Below are 17,183 nucleotides of genomic sequence, written 5' to 3'. Positions count from 1 at the left end.
ATGTATATAACAGCTAAGATCTGGCATTATTTTCATCAATTTTTTAGCATTCATGTCACTAGGCAGTCCAACATGATATACATGAGACACCAAGTCTGTCACTATAAAAAGGCTTTTATCAGGTTTATGTGTATCATGAAGGCTAACAGCTGAGCTTACAGCTTTATTTTACTTGTCATAAAAATTTCTTCATAAGACAACCACTATTACAATGAATATTCAAAATCATTATAAAGATACTAAAAATTACTTTTAAAGCAAAAGCAAAAGCTCCTCTGCCTCTCTCTCTAGTAAACTAACAAGTAAATCAATGCACATATACTACATTTCTGATCTGTCTCTAGTTCTGAATATTATAAAATTTCTTTTCATTATAGAAACAAGTCAATTTACACTAAAAACTTCAAACATTTCATTTTTGAATCCTACTGTTTAAGTAGCTTCAAGTTTGTATTTCTAACAAAGTCTTTGACTTGTTTCCAGGTTCAATTTTTCAAACTCTCTTCTTTTTGAAGAGCCATGTCACAGTCATGTTTTTGGGCAGGGTCCTTAGATTTAAAAACTGGCCCATTTGCCTCTTAACTGCTGCTTTCTCAGCTGCTGTTCATTAGGTTTTCTTTTTCCTTTTATTCTTTTAAAACCTGGAAGTAACACAACAAATTAAAACTTACAAGTTCAACTGCCTTAATCAAATAAAATATTGACATAAAACCCAGCTTCAAAAATACATAAACATGCATTACTCTCTGCGTGGCTATTTTGTATGGCAGAAGCTTATACATGTACTTTAGTTTTTTGTTTACTTTCTGTTTTAATTCAGACAAATACCTCTTTGCTTTTTAAGTTCTTTGCTTGGGGGATCTTCTTTATCTCCAGTTCCAAACACCATTTCTAGACAATCTTAAAACAAAATCATACGAAACAGTAGCTGGTGATGTCTGGGTACGTCACTTTGGTGACTGCAGACCAGGATCCATTATTAGGGTCCCTCTTTTCAATATAGTAAGCTGTTAGAGGAGATCTGCCATCATTCTTGCTGGGTTTTCAGGCTAACACCAAAGAGGTTTTCTGAATGTCTGAGAGTATGACTGGACCAACTGGTGGCGACGGTTTTTTCTGAAAATGCACATAAAATACACTTTTTATATGCATTTGAAAAGAAATCTCAACAACAGAAAAAAATCAAAGTACTCAAAATACATGATGTGTATTGAAAACGTTTTCATGAAATGGCATTGTTACAGACTAAATAAACCCAGTGCTTTTGATGGCAGAGTCAGGCAGACCTAATCAAAGATCATGTAAATACAAAAATTTGGTTAGCCTTATTCATACACCAAGCTTTGTAAATACAGTGTATGAAGTGCTTAAACAATGAGTTTTAGCTCAAGTTTACCTGGAGGTCTCTTTGGAACAACAGACGTGTCCAGTTCACAGGTTTCTCCTTGTCCGTTCTGGTTCAGGGCAGTTATAGAAAAGAAATACTCTTGGTCTTCATCAAGTTTGGGGACCTTGTAAGACGTCTCAATGGCCTTTAGAGTGGCCACCTCCTCCCAGTCACCATCAGAGCCTCTCTTCTGCTTCACCACATACCCTGTCACCTTGGAGCCTCCATCTGAAGACAGTGATTTCCAATCCAGTGTCACAAAATCGGGTCCAAGTTTAGACACTTTGACTTGTCTTGGTGAAGATAAAACATCTAAAGAGAAACAAAGATATTTAACCAGTAATCATACATTATCTTACACACTTAAGCATACATTTCAACATATGTAAGCTCTTACCTATCTTCCTCTTAAGTCTCACAGGTTCTTTGGTCTCTAGTGGTGAGACTTGTCCCTCCTCATTAACAGCAGACACCCTGAACAGATAGTCAATGAGGTCTTTGGGAGAGTATTTGGTGGTGTTGGCATCCATCTTGGCCACTTTGCTCCATCTTGCTCTGGTGCTAGGTCTGGACTCAATAACATAGCCTGTGACTGGAGAACCGTTATCTTTTGTTGTTAGCTTCCATTCAAGTCAGCAGATGAAGCAGTGAGATTGGACACACTGAATGGTCCCTTAGGGGCTGATGGTTTGTCTAAAACAACAAGAAACCTGTGAGTCAATACACTGTACTCGCTAGTTATACCCCACCCTGATGTGAATATACAAAATAAACACAGTCATAATGTAACAGAAAGTGGACATTAGATGTGCTCAAAAATGATTCCCATTAAATGGAATGCCTACCACTAAACAAAGAGTACATGTGTTAAAATCTCTCGCATCTGCGATGAGCAATTTCTGAGAAAACTGTAATGAAAATTTATTTTAAACTCAAGTCTAAGAATACATTTGTCATTTCATAGGAAAGTGACATCTAATTTGTACAAAAACGACTCCCACCATACATGTATGTCATATGCCTATACAATGAGTGTGTTAAAATCTCAAGCAACTGTATAAATAATAGTTGCCAATTTAAGAAGAATGTGACAGAAATTTGTTACCAACATACAGATGAACAAACAGACCCAGATGGATAAAACAGTATATCCCCCTCTCGTTTGAATTAGGGGCATCTCACTGGTTAGTAAATAAATTTAAAAGTAAAACAATACGAAACAAGAGGCCCATGGGCCACATCGCTCACCTGAGGAACAATAGGTATGATAAAGTCAGCTTAATGGAGTCATTATACAAACAATCTGGACAATGTACAATAATACATGTAGATCCTGTATAAATAAAATCCATTTTTCCCCCTTGGAACTCGGATAGCCTTGATTGCTGCCAATATTTACAAGAGCAGACTTTAATCACCGCTCCTGCACATATATAGGGACTCAAAGTTACCCAGGCAGGGATGACCGCACACCTACGCAACTCACAGGTACCAACGTTAACGCAAGCAGAGATAACGCAAGCAGGGATGACCGCACACTTGCGCTAGAAAGGCCAGAACACCAGAAGGGATGACGATACACTAGTGCTCCGCCGCAACCACCACCAAGACAAGCAGGTATGACCGCACACTTGTATAAATGCGATACAGGGTAGGAAGGACCGCACACTCTGTATCATAGGTTAGAAAAACACGAAGATTAGATAGAGCAGTCGCTCGTCGCAATGCAATATACACTGTCCCTATATATGTGCCGGCCTAAAATAATTCATAGTATCTAAAAATTGGAAATCAAAAATAAACAAACTAATCCGGCCTAACCCAAAACTACTTATGCAGAACAACTTATATACATTGAATATTTATTATTGTATAAAAATAATCATCACAATAATTGGTTAACAGTGGATGCATTAATTAAAATAATCAAGAATCAATAAATTAAGGGCAATAACTCAAAACAGTAATACAAAAAGATTCTAATGAAAAAATAGCTGCCTGCTTCAATTTTATAGTCATATCACATGTTGAGTATTGCAGTTCTCAAAAAGATCCTTTACAATTGTTTATATATGGGATATTTAGCTACATCAAACTCTGAACCTTCTTGTGAGGCCGAAGAATTGTCCTGGAGCCAAAGTCTTAACAATTATAAAGAATCATCTTGCTGATTAGTTTCTGAGAAGAAGATTTTTAAAGATTTACTCTATATATTCCTATGTAAAACTTTATCATCCCCCCCCCCCATGTGGCCTCACCCTACCCCCAAGGGTCATGATTTTCACAACTATGAATCTTCACTACCTGAGGATACTTCCCACAAGTTTCAGCTTTCCTGGCTGATTAGTTTCTGAGAAGAAGATTTTTAAATATTTACTCTATATATTCCTATGTAAAATTTTAACACCCCCCCAATGTGGCCTCACCCTACCCCCAGGGATCATGATTTTCACAACTATAAATCTTCACTACCTGAGGATGCTTCCACACAAGTTTCAGCTTTCCTGGCTGATTAGTTTCTGAGAAGAAGATTTTTAAAGATTTACTCTATATATTCCTATGTAAAACTTCGACCCCCCATTGTGGCCCCACCCTACCCCCGGGGGTCATGATTTTCACAACTTTGAATCTACACTACCTGAGGATGCTTCCACACAAGTTTCAGCTTTCCTGGCTGATTAGTTTCTGAGAAGAAGATTTTTAAATATTTACTCTATATATTCCTATGTAAAACTTCGACACCCCCCCCCCCCCCCATTGTGCCCCACCCTACCCCCAGGGATCATGATTTACACAACTTTGAATCTACACTACCTGAGGATGCTTCCACACAAGTTTCAGCTTTCCTGGCTGATTAATTTCTGAAAAGAAGATTTTTAAAGATTTACTCTATATATTCCTATGTAAAATTTTAACACCCCCCCCAATGTGGCCTCACCCTACCCCCAGGGATCATGATTTTCACAACTATGAATCTTCACTACCTGAGGATGCTTCCACACAAGTTTCAGCTTTCCTGGCTGATTAGTTTCTGAGAAGAAGATTTTTAAAGATTTACTCTATATATTCCTATGTAAAACTTCGACCCCCCATTGTGGCCCCACCCTACCCCCGGGGGTCATGATTTTCACAACTTTGAATCTACACTACCTGAGGATGCTTCCACACAAGTTTCAGCTTTCCTGGCTTTCTGGTTCTTGAGAAGAAGATTTTTGAAAATTTCTCGAAATGTTTCATTAATTTCTAATTATCTCCCCTTGAAAACGGGTGTGGCCCTTAATTTTCACAACTTTGAATCCCCTTTGCCTAAGGATGATTTGTGCCAAGTTTGGTTGAAATTGGCCTTGTAGTTCTTGAGAAGATGTTGAAAATGTGAAAAGTTTACGGACAGACGGACGGACAGACGGACAGACGGACGACAGACAAAATGTGATCAGAATAGCTCACTTGAGCTTTCAGCTCAGGTGAGCTAAAAACCAATAATTCTGCAAAAAATGCAGATGTTCCTAGAATATAAAAACATAGGTAATCACAGATTACAAAGCTCATCAAGACGAGGCATCATGCACCCTTATGAGACATCACCTTTATGAGACCACCTTTATCATATTGTATGAAAATCATACTTTATGATCTTGGATATTCATGGATTAAGAAATAAAGTACGAGTTTTCATGAATGTTGCAGAATCACCTCCGAGGTCGAGAAATGTTGTTTTGAAATATAAAAGCCGAGGCGCTAGCCGAGGCTTTTATATTTCAAACAACATTTCGAGACCGAGGAGGTTATCCTGCAACATTCACGAAAACAAGAACATAATTTCTATTCTACTAACAGCCCAGTATTTCTACAGACCGTTTCTCCTATAGAGAGATGATCTAGGTCATTTTGACGGCTGTTCCGTGTAACCCCAACGGTTTTGTTAGTAATGTTTACATGTGTATCGATCAAAGGAATCACATGCAGACGACAGACTTTTTCTTAGGATTTTAATACTCTTGAAGTTCACTTATCTATTAAATATCTTTGAATCACATTCCTAATATTTTAAGGGCAATTTAATACGATTATTACTACTACACGTTATATATTTTATGTAAAAACACGCAGTGAAAATGTGCCAGGGAGGTCCTAGGAACAGCCGCATTAAGAATAAAGATTTGAGGCAATACACATTGTTTTGACTGGAACTAACACGTGAAATTGACATGGTTTTAAAACTTTTTACGGTTTGAAGTTGTACTTCCATGATCAGTGCGAGACAAATAGGTATTTCTGATCTGATAATTTACTGATGACGTTCGTGGTATATTGAAGAATAATGTCCGCGGCATCTCTTTGATCTCGGCAATAACTGTAGTAGAATGTATCATAAAATACAATACTATACAGAACAATATCATGATACAATATCATATCATAAAATATCAAAAAAATTGATACAATATTATATTGTATCATACAACTTTTTACAATATAACATATGATATATTGTATCATATTAAACAATAGTGTTTCATATCATACAATACTTAATCATAGGAATCATGTTATATCATTTAACAACAACCTCATCTTTCTATCAAGCAGGTTTAATTGAGGTAGGAGATTTCTTTAACATCGTTGATAATGGAGATCAGGCTCTGCATCTGAAGCAACCTCTGCGTTTCATTTATAATATAGTTAAATCAACTATGCAAGCTATCATCTATTACACATGTGACCTGTTCCAAAAAACTACACCTCATCCAGCATCCGTAACCTATGGCTCATATTCAGCATTCAAGCCTGTCAGGTGCATCAGTATCATAAGACGCATCACCCATGCAAGTTTGGTGAAGTTAGGACCAGTAATAACTAAGATATCATCATCAGAGGGCACCAGCAATTAAAACCTTAACCTCCTCCAGCATCCGCAACCTAAGGCTCAGATTCAGCATTCATGCCTATCATGTGCATCTGTATTATAAGACGCCATTCATTCAAGTTTGGTGAAGTTAGGACCTGTAATAACTAAGATATATTTTTTAGCATCCTTGATAATGGAGATCAAGCTCTGCATCTGAAGCTTCCTCTGCGATTCTTTCATATTACAGTTTAATCAACTATATAAGTTTGAAATAGTACTATTATCTATGTAACATGTGACCTGTTAAAAAAAACTTAACCTTATCCAGCATCCGAAACCTTTGGCTGGACAGACTCAGCATTGATCAAGCCTGTCCCGTGCATCAGTATCATAAAACGCACCATCCATGGAAGTCTGGTGAAGTTAGGACAAGTAATAACTAAGATATCATCATCAGAGGGCACCTGTTTCAAGAACTTTTACCAGCTTTTAAAACCTTAACCTCCTCAAGCATCCGAAACCTATGGCTCAGATTCAGCATTCAAGCCATTCAGGTGCATCAGTATAATAAGACACACCATCCACACAAGTTTGATGAAGTTATGACTATAGGCGTAGCTAAGACATAACATTAGAGGGCACCTGCTCAAAAAACTTTAACCAGCTCCAAAAAACCTTAACCTCCTCAAGCATCCGAAACCTATGGCTCAGATTCAGCATTCAAGCCTGTCAGGTGCATCAGTATCATAAGACGCACCAACCATACAAGTTTGGTGAAGTAAGGACCAGTAGTAACTAAGAAATTATCTTCAGAGGGCACCTGCAACAAAAACTTTAACCAGCTCTTAAAACCTTAACCACTTCCAGCATCCGAAACCTATAGCTCAGATTCAGCATTCAAGCCTGTCTGGTGCATCAGTATCATAAGACACACCATCCATGCAAGTTTGGTGAAGTACTGACCAGCAGTAACTTAGATATGGCTATCAAAGGGCACCTGCAACAAAAACTTTAACCTGCTCCAAAAACCTTAACTTCTCCAGCATCCGAAACCTGTAGCTCAGATTCAGCACTCAAGCCTGTCTGGTGCATCAGTATCATAAGACACACCATCCATGCAAGTTTGGTGAAGTTAGGACCAGGAATAACTTATATATTGCTATCAAAGGGCACCTGCAACAAAAACTTTAACCTGCTCCAAAAACCTTAACTTCTTCAGCATCTGTAATTTAGGAACCAGATTCAGCATCCGAGTCTTTCAGGTGCATAAGTAGGTCAATATGCATCATCCATGCAAGTTTAGTGAAGATAGGACAAGTAATAGCTTAGATACAGGACCTGCAACAAAAACTTTAACCAGGTCCGGACGCCGACGCCAGGGGTATAGCATAAGCTCCCCTTGACTTCGTCTCGGTGAGCTAAAAAGGAATGTTGTCAGTAATAAAGACCACTGTAATATTATATAAATAGTGCCTGTTTGGGAGGGTAACAGTTGAAATTGACACCCCGAGAAAACCATTGTCAACCGACGCGAAGCGGAGGTTGACAATGGTTTTCGAGGGGTGTCAATTTCAAGTGTTATCCTCCCAAACAGGCACTATTTATTTTGTTATACTGAATGTCTTAATTTTTAAGAAACTTTTACAGCTTTTATATAGGAATAACGTGAATTCTACAGCGAACCGCACGCGCATAATTTTCGCGCATGTAACATTTTTTAATGTTTCCCGTTGCTAAGTGTGTTGCTAACGCTGAGGGTAATAGAAAATATTATTAACTGCGTCTTAACCAATCAGATTTCAGTATTTAACATGAAAGTATAACAATACAATTTAAGCTAGACTTACTAGGTTTTGTTTTCTTCTAAATAAATTGATTTGCATTCAATGAATAATACAAAATCTGACTATTTATTTTTAAAGAATATGCCGGACACCAGCTTCCTTGTGATGGAGGATTTACCTATAAGTTATCAAAATCCAACTTTTAAAAGCAAATTTTCACTGTACCTTAGAATTCCATGGATAAGACTTGAGTCCATAGTCATATAATAGCTAGCTCTTCTCCCTCATGTATATCTCTGTTGTGAATAATAGTAAAATTTGATAGTCAACTAAAGTTTTGTAACCAATTACTTTAATTTATTTAAATAAGTACATTTCATTATACACTTGTTGACAGGGTATAACATGTAAAAGGACAATAGGGGTGAAATATCATGATACAAATGCATTACAATTCACGACAAAATTAATTTTGATATTCGGTTCAGTCTAGATCAATTTCGATTTAATTCAATTCAAAATTAGTGAACATATTTCTGTATAAGACATTCATTATGATTGGTTACTGTTTGTCAAATAATTAATACAATCAAATTTCATGCAACATAATGCCCCTTTAGAATGGACATCAATGTTACTACACATACTATAATTTACCGATAAAAAAATTGAGTTGATATATTGTTAACATTTTAATTGAATTACCACATTGGACCAGTTTGAAATGATATCAAAATACCATAACATGGAAGACATAGCATCTTCGCTAGCCAAATGTCGGATTCATTATTCTCATCTCCCCCTGGGCAGATTTAGCCAACTTCAACATAACTTGCTTATTAATAATGACTTTTCAGGGCATCCAATCAAATTGTTCATTTTATTCAGCTTATTCACAGTAACGGCGGCGCAAAGTGATACTTGCTTTTATTGCACGAATCCAGAAAAATTAGTTTGAGGAAGATATATACATTTGGCAGTTTTTACCATGTATCTCAAGTTATCTATTACTTCCTGCACCTACAGGATGAGCTGAAGAGAAATTTATTTTCGGTATTTGTTGTGACATACTTTAAAGTGATGCTGTAAGAACAATAAATAACTCAGAAGAACCGCTATATGGCATTATATGAATTACACTAAATCTGCCAAGGGGGAGATGAGAATTTTAAACTAGATAGTTAACATTTAAGATATTCTTAAAATGAAGAAATTAAATCTCAATAAAACATTATTTTGCTATAAAACAACGAAATTTCAACCCCACAAAAATTTGTGCTTCAAAAATATACAGAGCCTGTTCCATATATGTTTACTCAATATGTTTAACAAGTTGAGAAAAACCACAGTTATAAGAAATCTTTTCAGTGAAACTTATATAATGTACATGACAGAATAATGTTGATAATGTATTGAAAAAATATTTTTTTGTTTTCATTTTCTCCTCCTTTGGGACTTAAAACTTTTGGGTTCATAAACTTAAAAATGAAAAAAATGTTGGCCTAATCATGATAATTAATTCAGTACCAGTAAGCCTAGTACACGGTAAACAGGCAAAATTTTTTTGTAAATACCTGGTTCCAAAAAGACATAGCACTTCCCCTATTAATTTCATTTTGCAGTTGATCTCTTTCTTGCTCCCATGGTTCACAAGCCTTCCCAATCTACCATCTTCTTCTGATGCATCAACACTATAAATGATCGAGTTAAATTAAAACACTGTGCCGGATAATTATCCCAGTGCCAAGGTGGCATTTTTGCACCCGCTTAAGCTGCATATATCGAAAAATTCAAATATGCCATATGATAGACCATTGCCTAAAGAGTTAACAACCACCTTTGTTATCAGTGTATCTCACCTGTCAGGTAAGATATTTACCTTTCAAAAATAAATTCCTATAGGAAAATAATTTTTCCCATAGGAAAATCGATATTCCTATAGGTAATTTGAGATTTCCTATCGGAATAAAGAACTTCCTACAGGAATTTTAATTCCGATAGGATTTGATAAAATCCGATAGGAAAACTTAATATCCTATAGGAAAACTACATGTCTTAATCAAATTCCTACAGGAACTACCATTCTCCTATAGAAAATATAATTCCTACAGGACTTTTAAAAAATCCTATAGGATTGTCAATATTTCCTGTAGGAGAGTCAATTCTCCTATGGGAATTATCATTTTCCGATGGGATATTAATCTTTAAAGGTAAATATCTCACCTGTCAGGTAAAACACACTAAAAACAAAAGTGGTTATATGCTCTGTAGACAATGGTCTATCATTTGGTATACATGGATTTTTCCGAAACTGCATCTTAAGCGGGTGCAAAAATGCCACCTTGGCACTGGCATAATTATCCGGCACAGTGTTTTAATTGCTTCCATTAATAAAAGATTCATACCAAAATATATGTTTATAATACTACAATAACTCATTTTCTTTAGTAAAAAGTTGGATAGAGCCTTTGTTTAAATCAAAGAAATAAAAATAATATAGGCTTGGGTAAACTATTATAGATTATTTTTTTTAAGACATGTTAAAAATTTAAAAATATATACATCTATCAGACATGCATGTTAGCCCTTACAGTACTTAAGTACTGTAAGGCCTAACATGCATTTCTGATAGATGACAATGTTTTTATATTTTTTCTTTCTCTGTCACACAAACAAGTAGCAAGTGCATGCAAATAATTCCTGGTTATTGTATTATATATAAACATAGTACTGCACAACACACTCTCATTAATTATTATAATATTATGCAGACTGTTGTATACTAGTACATGTAGTTGTGATGTTTCTTCATGTATGTGATGAGGAGTTTTAAGTGTATTATTTGTAATTATTATAGTGATTTTAGAATGCGTTATTCAGACAATTCAAGCTGTACGTGTTAGGGTAATTAAGAATGAAGCAAATTAACGTCTAGAGTGGTCAAGTTTTATGAGTTAGCTTTTGATAATCGGAGCCTTGCATGGGTGCTATTGTTTGCAGAATGTCCTGCCATTTTTAATTTCAAGCGTTTTTTCAACGTTGATGTAATAAACAGACTTGTCCAAACGTTTCTCTGACTAAATTTTTAAAAAATAGATGATCTGAAAAAAAAAAACCGAAAATTTAACACCCTCACTGAAAAATGGCAAAGAAAAAGTTTTGAGATGGCAGTATTATTCAGGGTTGGTTGGGAAAGCGGAAACAAACCTATTTTTTCATTAGGCCCTTTAAGATTTTTATAGAGTTAGAGTGATGTAGAAATGGAACTAGTTTATCAATATATAGATTAATTGAAGTCAATGATCTGAGATAGTCATCAATTGGAGCCAGAGTAGTATAACAGAGAGGGGATTTTTATTTAGGATTCAAACAGTGCACAGGAATAAAGTATGTAATTTGACTTCCCTCTGGGATGATGTAAAAAAAGTTGTAAATAGATTCATTTGTCTTTGCGAGATTCAGTGATGGAAAAATATGTTTTAAATTAATTACCATAAGAGAAATGACAGCTATCTCTGTGACAATATTATTTAGTCCATACAAATAATTAGTACAAGCTAGGTGTTCACTTTTCTAAAATCTTTGAATGTTGAATTTTCCAACTGCTGGAACCCTTGACTACCACCATAAAACCAGCCAAATATGTTTAGCTAAACTTGATTAAGCCATGGCCTGCAGGCATTAAACCAATATCCATATATTTAGGTACGTAAGAAAACAAAAAAGTATTTCATGAGAATCTAGACACTTACCACAAATCTCTGTAAACAAAATCTGTAGCCAGATGAGAACCCTTCTTCCAAGTTCTCACCTTCCTTCTTTGTTATAACCTTTCCTGTATACACTAACAAAAAGTCGCCTGCATTTCTGCGGACAGTTGTTCTGACTCCTCTGCCTATAATACATAATATAAGCGTACAGGAAGCTACATGGAAATTATAAAGAAATTGTTGATTTCAATTTACATGTTATTGTCATATGTACATGTATATACTACATGTATTAGATGAATTGCACTGATATCATGTCAAAGAATTTGTACAAATGAAAATTTTTGTATTTTTGCAGAACAGTATATATATAGCTCCACGTGAAATTCAGGTTGACAGACCGTAGAGCTACAGTTCCACCCATGCAAAAATTGTATATTTATTGCACACAAAAAGTTCCACATGGTTTTGGACTATTTAAACTAATTTAGGAACATCTTCTGTGAAAATTTCAATACCGAAAATGTTCTTCCACAATGATGAATCCACAGTAGTCACTAGTCAACTGAATTTTTTATTCAATATTACATGTACTTCCTTGGAAAATGAAGTTCCTTGGTTTTAAATTTAATGTATATATATTTGTCCAGCTATCAGCGGGCCATATAGCAGAATTTATTGATAATATGGAGTGATACCTGTAAAATTGATAACCATGAAGCACGCAAAAGTAATAGGATTCATGAAATATTTAACTCACAATAGAGGAATAATACTAACTAGATTGGTCTCCAAACAAAATTCAGAAGTTTAATTTAGGGCAATTCAAAAATTTTTCCTTACCTTTGTTCTCAAATAAACTTATATTAAGGTAATGGTCCATACCCCACTAGATAAATAAAATGCGTACAGAATTTTTTCATATTTTTCAAACATGTATCTGAGGATATCTTCTCATCAAATTTTACCCTGTTGGGTGGTCCATCGGTATTATAAGAGCTAGGGTCGTTGCTAAAAATAGAACCGATTGCGGAATATGGCGCTTTTTCATACATAAAGAATATAAGCCTAAGCCTGATCGAGATTTGAATTTCACAAAATCATTTTTTGACTTATATCCTATGTAAAATAAAGGAATTATTATACCCCCGCTCCGAAGGAGAGGGGGTATACTGTTTTACCCTTGTGTGTCTGTCTGTCTGTCCGTCCGTCCGTCTGTCTGTCCGTCTGTCTGTCTGTCTGTCTGTCCGTCCGTAACGAAAATTTCTGTCGCATTTATCTCAGCAACTATTTATCGATGATGCTTGAAATTTTAAAACAGTGTTTGTTAAGGCATGCCATATCGTGGGATATATTTTTGTATCAATCGGACGTCAACTTCCTGTTAAATGACGACTTTGCTTATTTTTTAACCAAAATTTTCAAACAAATTTTCGTCAAAGATTTCTCAGCAACTATTTATCACAGATGCTTGAAATTTTAACACACTATTTGTATAGGCATGCCATATCGTGGGATATATTTTTGTACCAATCAGACATCAACTTCCTGTTAAATGACGACTTTGTTTATTTTTAGCAAAACTTTTCAAACAAATTTCCGTCAAAGAATTCTCAGCAACTATTTATCGCAGATGCTTGAAATTTTAACACACTATTTGCATAGGCATGCCATTTCGTGGGATATATTTTTGTACCAATCAGACGTCAACTTTCTGTTAAATGACGACTTTGTTTATTTTTAGCAAAACTTTTCAAACAAATTTCCGTCAAAGAATTCTCAGCAACTGTTTATCGCAGATGCTTGAAATTTTTACACAGTATTTGTATAGGCATGCTTTATTGTGTGATGTATTTTTGTACCAATCAGATGTCAACTTCCTGTTAAATGACGACTTTGTTTATTTTTTGCCAAAATTTTCAAACAAATTTCCGTCAAAGAATTCTCAGCAACTATTTATCGCAGATGTTTGAAATTTTAACACACTATTTGTATAGGCATGCCATATCGTGGGATATATTTTTGTACCAATCAGACATCAACTTCCTGTTAAATGACGACTTTGTTTATTTTTAGCAAAATTTTCAAACAAATTTCCATCAATGAATTCTCAGCAACTGTTTATCGCAGATGCTTGAAATTTTTACACAGTATTTGTATAGGCATGCTATATTGTGGGATGTATTTTTATACCAATCAGACGTCAACTTCCTGTTAAATGACTACTTTGTTTTTTTTTTGCCAAAATTTTCAAACAAATTTCCATCAAAAATTTCTCAGCAGCTATTTATTGGAGATGCTTGAAATTTTTACACAGTGTTTGTTAAGGCATGCCATAAAGTGGGATATATTTTTGTACCAATCGGACGTCATCTTCCTGTTAAATGAGTACTTTGTTTATTTTAGCCAAAATTATCAAACAAATTTTCCTCAAAGATTTCTCAGCAGCTATTTATCGCAGATGTTTGAAATTTTAACACACTACTGTGGTTTCATTAATTTTCGTGAGTATCAATTTTCGTGGATTTTCTAAAAACCACAGTTTCAAGGATACGTAATTTCGTGGCCAATGATTCAATCAATACAAATTGTTAGTTGAAATTGAACTTCAATGAACATTTAATTTCGTGGATCAACTTAACAACGAAATCCATGAAAATTGGTATTCAATGAATATTGATGAAACCACAGTATTTGTTTAGGCATGCCATATTGTGGGATATATTTCTGTACCAATCGGATGCCAGCTTTCTGTTAAATGTCGACTTTGCTTATTTTGCATATTCACATCAGAGCGGGGGTATCACTAGTGAGCATTGGCTCACAGATATCTTGTTATTTCAAATTAAAAATTTTTATGTTACACTTGCTTATTTATCAAAAAAAGATAAATCCGCATACAAATGAGATAAAATGAAATAAATTTTCAAAGAGAATTTAAGCTCTTATAATTTTATTTACGTACAGAATTCTCTAAAATTTTGATATTATCTAAACCTTAACGCCCTTAATCAACTGGAAATAAAATTACCCAAGGGACCGGCCTTTTCAGGATCACAATGGGCGTATTTTGGGTAAAAATCATTAAAATATATATTTTGAAAAAAGATCCGTAAAAATTAAATTGTGCATAGGTTTATTATTTCATCATTCTAAAAAAATATATTAAAATTATTGTTAATTAGAAAACATGATTTAAACAAACTGTTGATTAATCTGTATTATTCAAACCGCAAAAGATTGTATCTTTGGATATCGGTAAGTATTATGGATCGAGATCGGTATTTAGAAATTGCAGTCACACGCGTGGATAATGCTAACTACCTGATATGCCTTTAAGACAGAACCTCTATTCAACCTTTTTTAATGGTTTTAAAGACTGTTCTTAAAATGAAATAACTTTTATTCAGCGCATGATTTTAATTCTAAAAACAATTTTGTTGTTGAAAATATATCTATGCTCGTTGCTAAGCGAATATAGGATAAAGATGAAATAAGTCAAATTATTTCCCCTTGTGTATTTATCTCCCTTATTTATGCACTGGAATATATATAGATCTCGGTCAGGATTTCATTTTGGATGTTTATGGACTTTCAGGGATTAATGTTCAAAGAATTGGTTTAAGTTCAGCCTTGTAATGAATTGATGTTTATGCAGGACAAAAGTAAGCGGTCTATATTTTCAAAACGAGTACTCAATCGACACAATCCAGTCAAATTTTCATTTCGCTGAGTAATAGGCTAATTGATTGCAGTTTTCGGGATTTTTAATGGATTTGTTTTGAATTAATTTCTAGATCAGCTTGATTTTTTTGTTTTGAAACACATGTACACCTTTTAGCGTTAGGTTTCAATTAGATCGGGCACGGAAAAAACGTAATAACGCGTGAATTACGTCAGACGTTGTTTTGTGACGTATGGATAATTACCTTAAATCCTGGTGGATCAATATTCTTTTCACTCCATTTCCTTGACTCTTCAATGGGATTATAACTCTTTTTCGATCTTTTCTTGACATGGTTTTCAATATTCTAAAGCACATCCATTTTTTTGTTTGTTTACTGTTTTCCACACTGCAAAGATTGAGAGATTATAGTAAATCCCGGTAGTTTATAAAACAGTTTTCTCTGTGTATAATCACAAATTTTAAACTGATGATCATAAAAGTAAACAGAAAAAAACTCTTATCATTCTGTCGAATAACAAGAAACTGTTAGATAACTTTTATAGATGAGTCTAAATAGTAGTTATGGGTGGGGGAACATAATAATGTTTATACCATTTGACTGTCCTTAAAGACCGCACATTTTTACGGGGTGGTAAATCTCAGGTGAAGGCGGGGCTTAATTTTTAGAGGTGTAGAAGCCTCCGGGGCTTGCAGTCTACCAGCGGTCGTGAACGCTGCTAATCATTAAACACAAGAAGCGAATTAATACACAGGAAACAAGCATTCTGAGAGTATTGCATAAGCAATACACGTCCCCTACCGGTTTGTGGAAATTGTGAAAACAATGCACTGTTATGCAGAATATCGAACCCGAACATTAAAAAATTCTCGAAAATATGTCAACCAGACGCTACAAAAGTGTAATCTTGATCTGTATTAGTTTGACATTTTGAAGCTGTTCAGCAAATTTCATATTATTCCTCAAACACATAAAGAAAAAAAGTATGGAAAACTGAAGTGGGACAGACAGACAGACGGACGGACTGTCGGACGCAGAGGAAAGCTATAGTCCCCTCCGGTGAAAACCTGTAGGGGACTATAATAAATATTAATAATTAATCAGTCAGAATTGGTCTTAGTTTGAATATGTTGTTGTTCTAATGATATGAAGCAATTTGTTATGGAAATGTTACGCATTGTCCGAATTACACGTGTGTAAAGTACAATTTAAAAAAATCATTAACTTAATTCTACTCTAAAAATTTAACTCAGTACATTGTGTTTAGCACTTGACATTGTTTAGTAAGTCAATTTTAATAAATATAATTGTATAAAAATTCAAACCACTATATATTAGGAATGTGGAATGTAAATTCAGTCTTTTTACAATGACAGTATTATTGGAGTTCGTTTTCCATTTAGTGACGTATTCGTGTATTTCCAGTTAATACAGCTTTAGTAGCTCAAAAGATTGTTTAATTTTTTTTTTTTTTTTTTTTTTTTTTTTTTTTTTTTACATGTTTTGGAACTGCTTATGCATCTTCCTGGAATTTAGTAGGTCACATACAAATATAAATTGCATATTTTCAATTACTGACTTTTATTTTCTATAAAACAATGTTAATATTGGTAATGTTAAAAGTTCAATTTTAATTCCCCTTTTTTATACGTGACGGAAGATATCAAAGATAACGTTGTTAATTGCTAGCAAACAGAAATCAGCGGACCTGGCCAGATCAAGCGCGGACGATCACGTCCATCGAAATGGGTGCCATCGTTCAAACTT

General features: G+C 34.6%; 1 protein-coding gene across 1 annotated transcript; it reads right to left on the bottom strand.

The window, feature by feature from the left end:
- Positions 1-823: 823 nt before the first annotated feature.
- Positions 824-12,077, bottom strand: LOC128179903 (twitchin-like). The gene is made up of 6 exons (XM_052847587.1): positions 11,773-12,077; positions 9,595-9,711; positions 8,246-8,316; positions 1,785-2,080; positions 1,397-1,699; positions 824-1,116 (listed from the first exon to the last, which is right to left on the bottom strand). The coding sequence occupies exons 4-6, from the start codon at positions 1,915-1,917 to the stop codon at positions 1,028-1,030; spliced, it is 525 nt and encodes a 174-aa protein (XP_052703547.1). The 5' UTR covers positions 1,918-2,080; positions 8,246-8,316; positions 9,595-9,711; positions 11,773-12,077; the 3' UTR covers positions 824-1,027.
- Between the last annotated feature and the right edge of the window lie 5,106 nt (positions 12,078-17,183).

This window comes from Crassostrea angulata, chromosome 4 (genome assembly GCF_025612915.1).
Source record: "Crassostrea angulata isolate pt1a10 chromosome 4, ASM2561291v2, whole genome shotgun sequence".
Classification (NCBI taxonomy): Eukaryota; Metazoa; Mollusca; class Bivalvia; order Ostreida; family Ostreidae; genus Magallana; species Magallana angulata.
This window is presented reverse-complemented; position numbering and strand designations above follow the sequence as displayed.